Source organism: Zootoca vivipara, chromosome 3 (assembly GCF_963506605.1).
Source record: "Zootoca vivipara chromosome 3, rZooViv1.1, whole genome shotgun sequence".
NCBI lineage: Eukaryota > Metazoa > Chordata > Lepidosauria > Squamata > Lacertidae > Zootoca > Zootoca vivipara.
In genome coordinates this window covers 26,871,537-26,882,339 of record NC_083278.1, presented here as the reverse complement: position 1 = coordinate 26,882,339, position 10,803 = coordinate 26,871,537, and the positions used below count along the sequence as shown (strand labels likewise).

General features: G+C 38.1%; 2 protein-coding genes across 6 annotated transcripts in view; one reads left to right on the top strand and one right to left on the bottom strand.

Annotated features, from left to right (window-relative positions):
- Nucleotides 1-85: 85 nt before the first annotated feature.
- On the top strand, nucleotides 86-5,519 carry ITGB1BP1 (integrin subunit beta 1 binding protein 1). 2 transcript variants are annotated; one of them, XM_035109877.2, is made up of 8 exons: nucleotides 86-165; nucleotides 511-725; nucleotides 1,388-1,488; nucleotides 2,144-2,222; nucleotides 3,198-3,334; nucleotides 3,934-4,026; nucleotides 4,638-4,787; nucleotides 5,152-5,519. In XM_035109877.2, the coding sequence occupies exons 3-8, from the start codon at nucleotides 1,417-1,419 to the stop codon at nucleotides 5,221-5,223; spliced, it is 603 nt and encodes a 200-aa protein (XP_034965768.1). In that variant the 5' UTR covers nucleotides 86-165; nucleotides 511-725; nucleotides 1,388-1,416; the 3' UTR covers nucleotides 5,224-5,519. The 2 variants fall into 2 exon arrangements, with proteins under 2 accessions (XP_034965768.1, XP_034965769.1); XM_035109878.2 differs by lacking the exon at nucleotides 86-165 and adding an exon at nucleotides 217-248.
- The window catches only part of ASAP2 (ArfGAP with SH3 domain, ankyrin repeat and PH domain 2), a 93,052-nt gene continuing 87,633 nt past the window's right edge, over nucleotides 5,385-10,803 (bottom strand). For all 4 annotated transcript variants that reach the window (XM_035109874.2, XM_035109873.2, XM_035109871.2 and 1 more), the window contains one exon: nucleotides 5,385-9,784. In XM_035109874.2, the coding sequence (XP_034965765.2) occupies nucleotides 9,710-9,784 (75 nt within the window). In that variant the 3' untranslated portion in view covers nucleotides 5,385-9,709. The remainder of the gene's footprint in view (nucleotides 9,785-10,803) is intronic.

Here is a 10,803-nt window from a genome sequence, read left to right as displayed (position 1 = left end):
CACTTCCGCACCATAGTGTCTGCGCTAAAAAGCATAGGCTTCGAAAAGTCCTAGAGCGGAAGAGGCAGACGGAGCGGAAGTTCTCCGACGTGACGGTTGCTACCCGGAAGCAGAACGGGGAGGGGCTTCCCTGTGCTCAGGATTTCCTTGTGGTGGGAATGAAAGGTAGGGGTCCTTTTTGGGTCAAGGAGGGGGATGATGCCCCTGGTGCCCTTTCAGTTCTGCTTAGGGCAGGGTTTTCCTGGCAGGTAACTTTCTCAGTCTCTGGCAGCAAAGCCAACAAAGTGTCTTGTCGCTCCTGAAAAGGCTGACCGACTTATTCAGATAATATAAAGTTTCATGGAATGGAATCCACATTGCCGGCTTCACGAAGTTCCGTATATTCAAAGGTGGCGAGGATTGTAAGGAGCGAGGTCGGAGAGAAACGAAATGCAGAAAACTCCAGGCAGTGGAAATGATGTTGTTAAAAGGGACCAAGTTGTTTGTTTTTGTTTTCTTTCCTTTTGGCAGGATTTGCGGCGACTGCAGCAGCGGCAGCTTTTTTCGCTGTGGTAATGTAGTGAGTTGGAGAAGCTTCATTTACTGTATTTCTGCCTGCGATGTCCGCCGTTGACGGCATAAAGAAGAGGAGAAGGGGGAAAGGGGAAGCACCCCTCTCCTGAAATCATCATGTGGAGAAAGAGTCAGTTCTAAAACGAGCCAGGCTCATTCATTCCATGCTGCAGGTAACGTCAACACCAGTACAGATAGCACTGTAGTTTTTCAGAACACCTTCCTCCATTAATTGTACTTTTAGTGGAGAAATGGGTTTCAACAAAAAACCTGTGTAAACCTGCATGTTAAATATTACGTATTTGGAATATTTACAAACTGTTAAACTATAGAAAATGCCATGGTGATGTACAATAGCAATAAAATGACAACAAATAAAACAGATAAAGAGATATCAAGTATTGCTTGTGTGTCAGCTTGTTCTTCTATGAAAGTCTTTAGAAATAGGAAATTTGTTAGCATCCAATGAAATGTACACAATTTTAAAGGAAAGCATGGTTCTACAAGCATTCATACTGTTAACATTGGAGTAGTGACAGTAAACATCGGCTTTTAAATATTTTGAAGAACCTTTGAGTTTGGATATATTTATATTCATTACTAATAAGCAGAGATCACAATCCATTAAATATATATTTTGTTTTTCAGTTTTAAACTTGGCACTGTGGAAACCACAGCTTGACACACATTTAATGTCAGTTGCTTGACTGCCTTTTAACTGGCAGATTTGAACCTCCATAACAAATGTAAATATGCACCTATGAGGTGTTTATGTGTATGTAGAATTGGAGTTATAATGGGGTGGCAAACAGGACTCTCTTTTCATTCTTTACAGTATTCTCGCTGATTCTGTGTCAATTAAAAATGTTCAGAAAAGGAAAAAAGCGGCATAGTAGCAGCAGTTCACAAAGCAGTGAAATCAGTACCAAAAGTAAGGTAAGCAAATTTGGGTATGCCTCCTTGAAAACTGACAAATTTTAAAATATATTCATATCAGTCAGTGGAATGTCTGTCTAAATTCAGAATATTTCCCCCTTCTGTTATCCCTTGTATGACATTGTGGAAGTTTGGCATCTGCTAGATAGTGCATTCAGATGTACATCCTGAAGATATCTAGAATTAGGGTTGAATCTACATTTACAAAAATGTTCACATCTTTTTGTTACACTTGCTATTTCTTCATGCAGACTTGGCATTCAAAATGAGAATAATTGATGTTACTAAAGTCAACCAGCTAAATTAAAAATTGTACATATTTTGTACCATTATGACTAAGAAAAATACAAGTCCTATAAGCATAGATGCAGCCACTGAAAGTGAATTATAAATGATGAAATACTGCTTAGCTTGTGGAATAGAGAGAAAGAAGGAATGTAAAGTGTTCTTATTGTTGAAGGATGTTGTGCTGCAATGTGATGTGTTATTCCGTGGCTGCATTTGGATGTAACAAACTATGGTTTATTGTTATAGGAATAAGCCTTCATTAATCATGTTTGTGGTTTAATTCATGCCTTTAATTCATCAGTTTATAAGAAAGCACACTTTTAAATATCATTTCATAATGCTTTCATATGTATTCTTCCTTATCTAGTCAGTGGATTCCAGTCTTGGTGGGCTTTCGCGATCTAGTACTGTGGCTAGTCTAGATACAGACTCCACAAAAAGTTCAGGTAGGAAATTGATGATGGCCTAAAGACATTCTTTTATTTGTCAGAATGCATCGATGAGTTTCATAACTAATTGGAGCTGTATCTAGAAATGTGAACATGCTGACACAGAACTTTACTAATTTTTAAAACAGAAAACAACTCTGAGTCTGCTGCCTGTTACTTACAAATTATTATATCATCTGTGCATATACAAATAAAATTATGTAATATATACCTTTGCAGTATATGTATCACATTTTTATATTAGATGTCAATCTGTGCGATTTGTTGTCTTTCTGCTGCCTTTACTACTTTGTATAACTTCTGTATCTGGTAGTTCTATGGACAGACGAAAAGCTAGACAGGACATCAGAATCCTGTTTTGTTCATGATGGAAATTTTACTGGGCAGCTCCTCTGCCTTTGGAAATTTCACTAGAAAGTGTCCATATTTTCAAGCTTACATTTGGTGTAATGTTGTGGCCGTACCACATTCTGAGGTTTCCTTATGCTTCCATGTATCCAAAGCATACAAACACACTTGGTTTTATGCTCTGTATTTGCAGAAACCTCTGGTACCCCAATGCAATAAATTTAAGTCATCCCCCCTGATTCCATTCTGCTTTCTTTCAAGATAAATATTTTAATGTGGTTGGAATAAGCCTGGAGAAAACAACACAAATCACTTTTAAGTGACACTTTTATTTCTTCTTCTTTTTAAGGGACACAATTCAACATTTTGTCATGTTCAGTCCCCATCCTCCCCTCCATATGCTCCCCAAATCTGTCCTAGGGCTTCCTCCAAACCTCTGGAACAGATTTGGGGACAGTGCAAGGGGGGAAGTATAGAGACCACTGTTGCACAACAGAAGTAATTCCAGTTGCAGAGTTATTTAGATGAATACTACATTGAGTCAATTTTAATGGTTGAATGTCCACTAAGTTTGCCAATTGATAAAATGATGGAGTAATGGTTTAAATGTCTGCTTCTTTATAGGCCAGAGCAATAGCAACTCAGATGCTTGTGCAGAATTTAGAGTAAAATATGTCGGTGCCATTGAAAAACTGAAGCTTGATGAAAGCAAGACTTTGGAGGGGCCATTGGACTTGATAAACTACATAGATGTGGCACAGGTAAAGACTGACTTTGGCTATGTTATTACTTATATATTAAAGAGGAACGGGTCCCCTTGGGTCTTTTTATGGGCAAACTGTGGCCCTGGGAAACTATCTTAGTCCAAGCCATCTTTATTTTTAAGAATTGGCTTCCAGTTCTGCTGAGTTCCAGATGACGGTTCCTCACTGGTATTGAAAGCAGGGCTGGGAGGCTGGGAAGTTGGCTGCTTTCGACAACCCTTTTCTTGGTACATTGTAATGTCTAAACATTTGCTGTGGCTGATGATCTCAAGATAGAATAGCTGAGCAAGGGAGTTAAAAAAGGAACATGCTCCAGAAAACTTTGGCTTGTTTTTGAATCACTAGAAAGCATTTATTTCTCTTCTGCTTCAGAAACTTAGCGTGTGTGCAGTCCCTTGGCTTGTGTGGTGAAAAATGAAGTAGCAAAGTGTCTATCACTGTCAATAAACTATCACGGAGCTATTGTCACTCTTTTGACTTATTTTGAAGGCTGTTGCCTCTTATTTATTTACATGAGAACGTACAAGTTGTATGAGACTTGTTTCGTTATCAAACTGTATCTGCCTACAATAATTCCTTTTTGTTTTTTCCCAAAGCAAGATGGAAAGCTACCCTTTGTTCCAGGGGAAGAAGAATTCGTTATGGGAGTTTCCAAGTATGGTATTAAAGTCACAACTTTGGACCAGTATGTAAGTTGCTCCTGATATTCAAATATGCCTTATTCAATTTCTCCAGTAATAACATCTCAGAATATTTCTAACTATAATTGTGGTATGACTTTTTTTCCTGAAGATACCAAAATGGACTTTGAACATACGAAGAATTCCAAGTTCCCAGTTTGGTGTATTGAAATTTAAATCCAACTAATACAGTTCTGTTTTACAGTAATTACCTTTTTCCTGTTAGACATACATTACCATCTTTTTGTAGACATTCTTGACTATATTCTTTATTGCCTTTTGCACAGTTCACTTAATAACAGATTTCTGTATCCAGATTTTTTTAAAAAAGTCAATCAGTTCAAAAGCAGATGGTTTCTGGCTGATGTAGACAATTTCGCTACCTACGAAATAGCTTTATATGTGCTGGGAGGTAGAAAAAGTTATGGGTGACTGCCAAGGGATTTTCTAGATTATTTGGGAAACTTCATAATTTTAAGTTTTGGTAATTTGCAGTTCTGAAAATTGATGTTTTAATTTACTCCTAGGTTGTCTTTTTTGTTTTTGCGATTTATATTGTAATGCCCATTGGCTGCAAGTAATAAGAATCTGACAGACAAATTAACACATGACATTTTCAGGATGTTTTGCATAGACATGCGCTCTACCTAATTGTTCGGATGGTCTGCTATGATGATGGCCTTGGGGCAGGGAAGAGTTTACTGGCTTTAAAGACAACTGATACAAACTATGAAGAGTACAACCTTTGGATATACCAGTGTAATAGTATGGTAAGGTTCATGCTTAATATTACTTTAAAAAACACTTGCTGGATAATTCTAGGTTGACAATAAGTCATAAAATATGCAAAGTGCTATCATATGCTTGTGCCTTATGTCTAGCTACATGGACTGGACCAAAACATGACAAAATGGGTTTGTACCATTGAGGCCTATATAAGGAAATGTTGTGTAGCCAACTTGTAGCACAGGCAGATTTCATGGCTTGGTCTGCCCTCCCATATTTTGCTGCCTGTTTCCCAGATTGCTAGAATAGAGACAGAATTAAGATATAAGCAATTACATGCATATACTAGACAAGTAATACTACCTCCTACTTAAGACATGATCAACTCTTTCTGTGTATAAAATGCAGGAACAAGCACAAGCTATTTGTAAGGTGCTGTCAACAGCCTTTGACTCTGTTTTAACATCTGAGAAGTCCTGAATTTCTACAGCTGCACTTCATGCTGAGAGGAAGTACTGATTACTGTGACTGCAGCAATGGGAGAAGAATGAAAACAAGTATTTTGGAGTAGATGTGAACATTTTTGTTAACTGCTTGAACATACTGTTCAAAGGAATGAAGTGGGTTTTTTTTATAAAAAAAAACAACCATTTGTATGTTTCCCAAACTGTCACTCAAAGCTCAACTGACCGTGCATGAGTTTCTGTGCTAAATATCAAATCTTGTGTTTCAAAGATTTATACCATTTTTGTAAATGAATAAAAAAATGAATAGAAGTTGTGTCTTGCTAAATATGGCCTAATCTGACCACCCCCAGATGCCATTGCTTTTAGCAGTGGCGGCAAAATGGAAAATAAATTAAGGGGGTCGTCAGATAGAGTAGATCTCCCTTTCTGCTGGTGGAGGGGGAAGCCTGCTTCTTGCAAGCTGCCTTGCTGCAGGTATGGAAGCTCACTGCTACCCTGCTGGTAAGTAATGAAACAAAGGGATGTAAAAGAAGGTATATCAAGGGAGTCTTTGAATCACCTGGATACAAAGCCCTCTCTTTCGCATGACATGTCTCCAGCCCAGGGAGGAAAGTATACTGGCCCCAGAGCTTAGCATATCTGTTTGCCTTTCAGTAGATTGGCTGTGTCCTCACATTAAAGAAGAAAGACCCCACCTTCCATTTTCCATCAAGGATGAGCACAGCAGGCTTTGGGTTGGGCAGTTTCTCTACTTTGCATTCTCCTGCTCCCCATACGATTGAACTGGAAATCGTTTAAAGTCTTAGATAAGAGAGAACTCGCATTGAAGGCAAGAGTTTGTCAGCAGTCTTCTGATTTGTCATTAATACATCAAGGCTGAATAGCGGGTAATCACTCATTTTATTCTAGTGTGGCTCATCTATTAAGTGCTTTCACATTCAATTAATAAAAAAAGTCAAGGTGAGGCTTCAAAGCAGTTTATTTTTCCAGTCAAGTGACTGGCTTAACGTAAGTGAAATTAATCATGCTCCAATTATAAATCACTGCATCCAGACACTAAAAATAAGAATTGATTTAGGTTATACAATATATACAGTTGCTCTGCAACTAAACAATCAAAACCATCACGTTGAAAATTATACATCTCAAGTAGCATTCTGAACTGCATTTTAGGTGTCTTATACTCCTTTTTTAAACATTTAAACAAAAGTAATCTTACATGCTCACTAACAGTTTGTTGAACACCATCATCCCTGTTGTCAGCTGTGAAAGAAGACCTGAACATTTTAGCACCTGTCATTCCTAAAAATGCAAAGTGTCTCCTATTTAATTGGGTGAAATAGTGCCACGGAAACAAAAAACGAACTCTTGAAACAGTCTTGCGTTACAAGCCTAGTGTCTGCACACTGTAGTGTGAAAAAATACTCTTACTCAAAATCTTTTAGTGGCCACTATTTAAGATTTTTCCAAAACAGCTGAAAGCTTACACACTATATGGCTGGGTTCTAAACATCTAAGGCCTTAGGAATATTCAAGTCAGAGTTGAAAATCCCCTGGGTTTCACAAGATGTTTGCCAGAAGGCGCAACTTTCATCTGGGTTCACACAGCTATTTGTGCATTTCCTTGGATTCTGGCCAATGTGAAATTTAAGGGCCACATAAGCTTCCAAAGCCTATGCCTATCCTGCATATTGTATTAACTAAGATTCTGTGTCAAAAAATACTGTACATAAGTGAATTGTGCAAAGTAATGTGCCAATTTATTTGCTAGTTTACTAGGAATACAAACATAACCAATAGTGTCAGTAGCCAAACTGAATTCATCAGCAGCCAAATAAACTTGTAGTGGCAAAGTATTTTTTTTCTAATATACATATATATTTAGTGGGAACTTTGAATATGCAGACTTAGCTTTAAAACTTGCAATAAAAGCATCTCGAAACATTCCAGTTTGTCCCCATATACAATGCAACAGCTTGTACGAAAGTGAGTTTTACTATAAGCCCACTGGTTTGCACCCGCAGATCTGACAAGTTGCTTCAAATGTACCACTTTAGCAAGGCAGTTTGAGATACAGCATCCCATCCCAAATATAAATATACCAATTGGCCTGTTTCCCCCCCCATCTGTTTCAACCTACGCTAGCCAATATGTACATAATTTCTGTGTCAGAAATTCAAAGTTCTCTTGATAAATCTAGAGATACAATAGTCACAAAACTTGTGATGAAAGCCAATGTGACCTGGACGTTGATATTCTAATCCTATGCTACCAGTGCACAGTTTCGGTAGCATATGCAAAGTAAAAACCGTTAACAATTATCACAATATACAAACATTAAAAGGACATTTTTGTAATATTCTGCAATAGTCTACCAATTTGGAATTATGAAATCTATTCACAATTATTAACAGTGTTAACTACCATGTTCAGGAACAGAAGTACACAGTGTGCATCTGCAAAGAAATAAGGAATTGCTTGCAAGACAGAAGTGTGTACCTTAATACAGAGGGTGTTTGGATCAATACCCTACTACATTGTCCCACGACAATAGTCTTAGGTGTGAACATAGCCACCGTGGTTGTTTTTTAAAAAATAAAAATAATGCTAGAGAACACATTTTTTTGTGTTCGAAGAAAAGAACTGCAACAAAAATTTCAGCAAATGTGTAATCCACATTTATTTACCAATAATTTTGTCCTGGGTTTTGTTACCTCGATGACTCTTTAAGAATAGAATAAAATATACATTAAATGTATATTTTGTATAGAAAAGTATGACCTCGTATTCCTCATATTTACAAATTTGAGGTAAACAGATTCAGGGTTTAAAGTAAATATCTACATCCAATTATTAAAATATCTCTTTAATGGGCCTTTCTAGACAAACTTTCATATGATCCAAGTATGGAAATACTCGTTTTTTGGGGGGCTAGCGTGAGCATGTTGCATTTCTCCACATTCGAACAGCTTGAAAAACAACATTTCCTTCTAGAGTTTATGCCCACAGATCACAGGAGGCAGCCCTGTTACTAGTATGGACAAATGGCAGAAACTGGATATATGGCAGGTTCTGTTTCTGCCTGCGTTCTTTTATGACAATTCCATGGAAAAAGAAGAGGCTCAGAGGCTTTCTCCCCCTGCCCTAACGAGTCAGGGGAAACAGACTTTGGAATAACTTTTCCCTTGAGGGGATAAACAACAGAGCTGCAGCATGTACTTCTGCATGGGTCTGCATCTTCCTTATCATATATGTAGAAGAAGTAGGCAGGGAACTCACAAGCATGCTCTTCTTTCCTGGCTGCATAAATTGATGACTCCTCCCCATCCCTTTGTCTATGGGACAGTATATCAGATCCTAATAGCACCTACATTAGGTGTTTGGGCCCCATTAGTGCTGTCACAGGAAAATGCACTGGGGCTTACTCATAGAGAAATATTTGCTAGGGTTTGGTTGTTAGATCTGAATCCCTTTAATTGTTGCTCGGGCAACAGATTTTGGTCCCTGGTTGGACTCAAGCTTTGCAAAACCTTTTAAAGCATTCTGCCCAGCTAAGGGTTGTTGGCAGGTATATAATTATCACTCACATGGGGTGCCTACAGCAAATCCCAATGCAATCAAAATCAATGAGGCTTCAGTAGGAGAATTATTGTGCTGGAAGAGCGAGCCCAGTCCTTTGTGGATGATGCTTATGTCTTGCCTGAAAACACAAGCCACCAAGTATCAGAGACAAGCAGCCTGAAAATCTCTGTGTTCTGCCCTTTGTTACTACTTAGTGCTCTTTTAGGACTTCTTTGTACTTTTGCAATGTAGTCAAGTACTCCACCCTCAAGTCCGCCAAGCTCTTCAACTTAGCCAATCAATGGATGTGGACGAGGAATCAGAGATGGGCAGATTTTCTAGCCTCATGTTTTTGTAGTGTACTGAGTAAAAAGTGGAAGTAACTGCCACTCTTAAAACTGAGTTTTCACTGCAGCTACATTGTCCTGTGACAGGTCTCAAAGACACTGAGTGCAAACAAAGATCAGATATGCATTAGAGGCACCTGAAATTGGTACTGAAATGTAATATATTAGTGCAGTCAGGCCATTAATCTCTCTGCTAGTCTACCCACTTTTAAAATTCTGAACCCTGTGGTGTGCATCAGAAATTCCCTTATTTGCTGAAGAGATAAGCTCTGGTGCACAGGTTAGTGAGAAAGTCTAAAAGGGAGATTTGAAATCAGTTTCACATATTTTTTTCTGTTGCGTTAATGGTTGTGTTTTTTTTAATGGTCTTCCAGAATTCACAATGAAAAATAGTTCAAGTGGATCTGCCTACTACAAAGTAAATCTTCCTTGGGCGATTCAAAAACTTTAAGTTCTGTTGTATGAATTGCCACAACAAAGAGTACACAGTGGTGTATCATTCATGAAGCATCCTGGTGGAGCATCTAATTCCAGGCAGAGAGCTCCAGTGATACCTGGAAATGCAAAGTCTCTCCACCTGCAACGAGCAGTTTAATCAACAATAAAGTGCACAAATGATACAGGGAAAGCTCCTTTGTGGTTAGGATCTCCATCAATATGCCCAATCTGGAAAAGACAGAACATTTTTAAGAATTAAAAGGGTGAAGCTTGTCTCTATCCAATTAGTGGTCACAGAAAGTTGCCCTCCACTGTACTAGTTGCAACCATGTGCAATTGCCCCCCCCCCAACAACAAGTCTTTAGTAATAAAAGAAAAAAGTTATACAGTCAAACGCCTTGGGAGTTGAACGTTTCGGCTCCTGAACGATCAAAAACCGGAAGTGAGTGTTCCGGTTTTTGAACGATTTTTTGGAAGCCGAACGAACCGATGGGGCTTCCGATTGGCTGCAGGAGCTTCCGGCGGCCAATCAGAAGCTGCACTTTGGAAGTCCAATGTTTCAGAAGTCGAATGGACTTCCAGAACGGATTCTGTTCGACTGAGGTACAACTGTAGTTTCTTTACTATTAAACAATAAAGAGAAACCAGACAATGCTGCTTTTATGTGCAAACTATTCAGAGGATAGGCTGAAACAAAATAAATAAAGAATAGACAGTAAGAACAAATGCAATTTTTCATTTAAAAACAAAGGCTTTTTATTATTTTTTCCTTCAAATTTTCACCAAAAGTATGCAAATTCAAAGTTCGCTTATTTCCAGTGGAATGATATTTCTTAAGAACTACTGGTCCTGACTGTAATAAACTGATTGATTGATCTTCCTTAAGAGGCCCAAGTGATATATGACACAAGACAATATAAGGGGAAGACATATATATTTATTCTCTGTTTTTAAGTTCGCTTAGTTTTTAAAAAAAACTGACACAGGGAGCAAGGAGCTCCTATTTGTGAAAAAATAAACCTTAAAAATGCGAAACTAGTTGTGCGATTCTTTGGATCCTGGCTTAAGAGGAAGGGACTGTATACATTATAGATAACAAACTGGGTTTTCTGAAACAACGGTGTTTTGCAATATTCTTTTTTAACCATATGTGTTTCTGCAGAAAGGATGAGTTTCAAAAATCTATATGGTTCAAATTCAACTGAAATAACGCTGCTCCTCAATATTGCTTTCAGTGGAAACCTGAA

Bases quoted from the DNA above. Each gene is read 5' to 3' on its own strand.
- ITGB1BP1 (XM_035109877.2), top strand. From the start codon at position 1,417: ATGTTCAGAAAAGGAAAAAAGCGGCATAGTAGCAGCAGTTCACAAAGC. The intron at 4,027-4,637 runs GTAAGTTGCTCC...TGACATTTTCAG, and splicing joins TCACAACTTTGGACCAGTAT to GATGTTTTGCATAGACATGC. The intron at 4,788-5,151 runs GTAAGGTTCATG...TATAAAATGCAG, and splicing joins TATACCAGTGTAATAGTATG to GAACAAGCACAAGCTATTTG.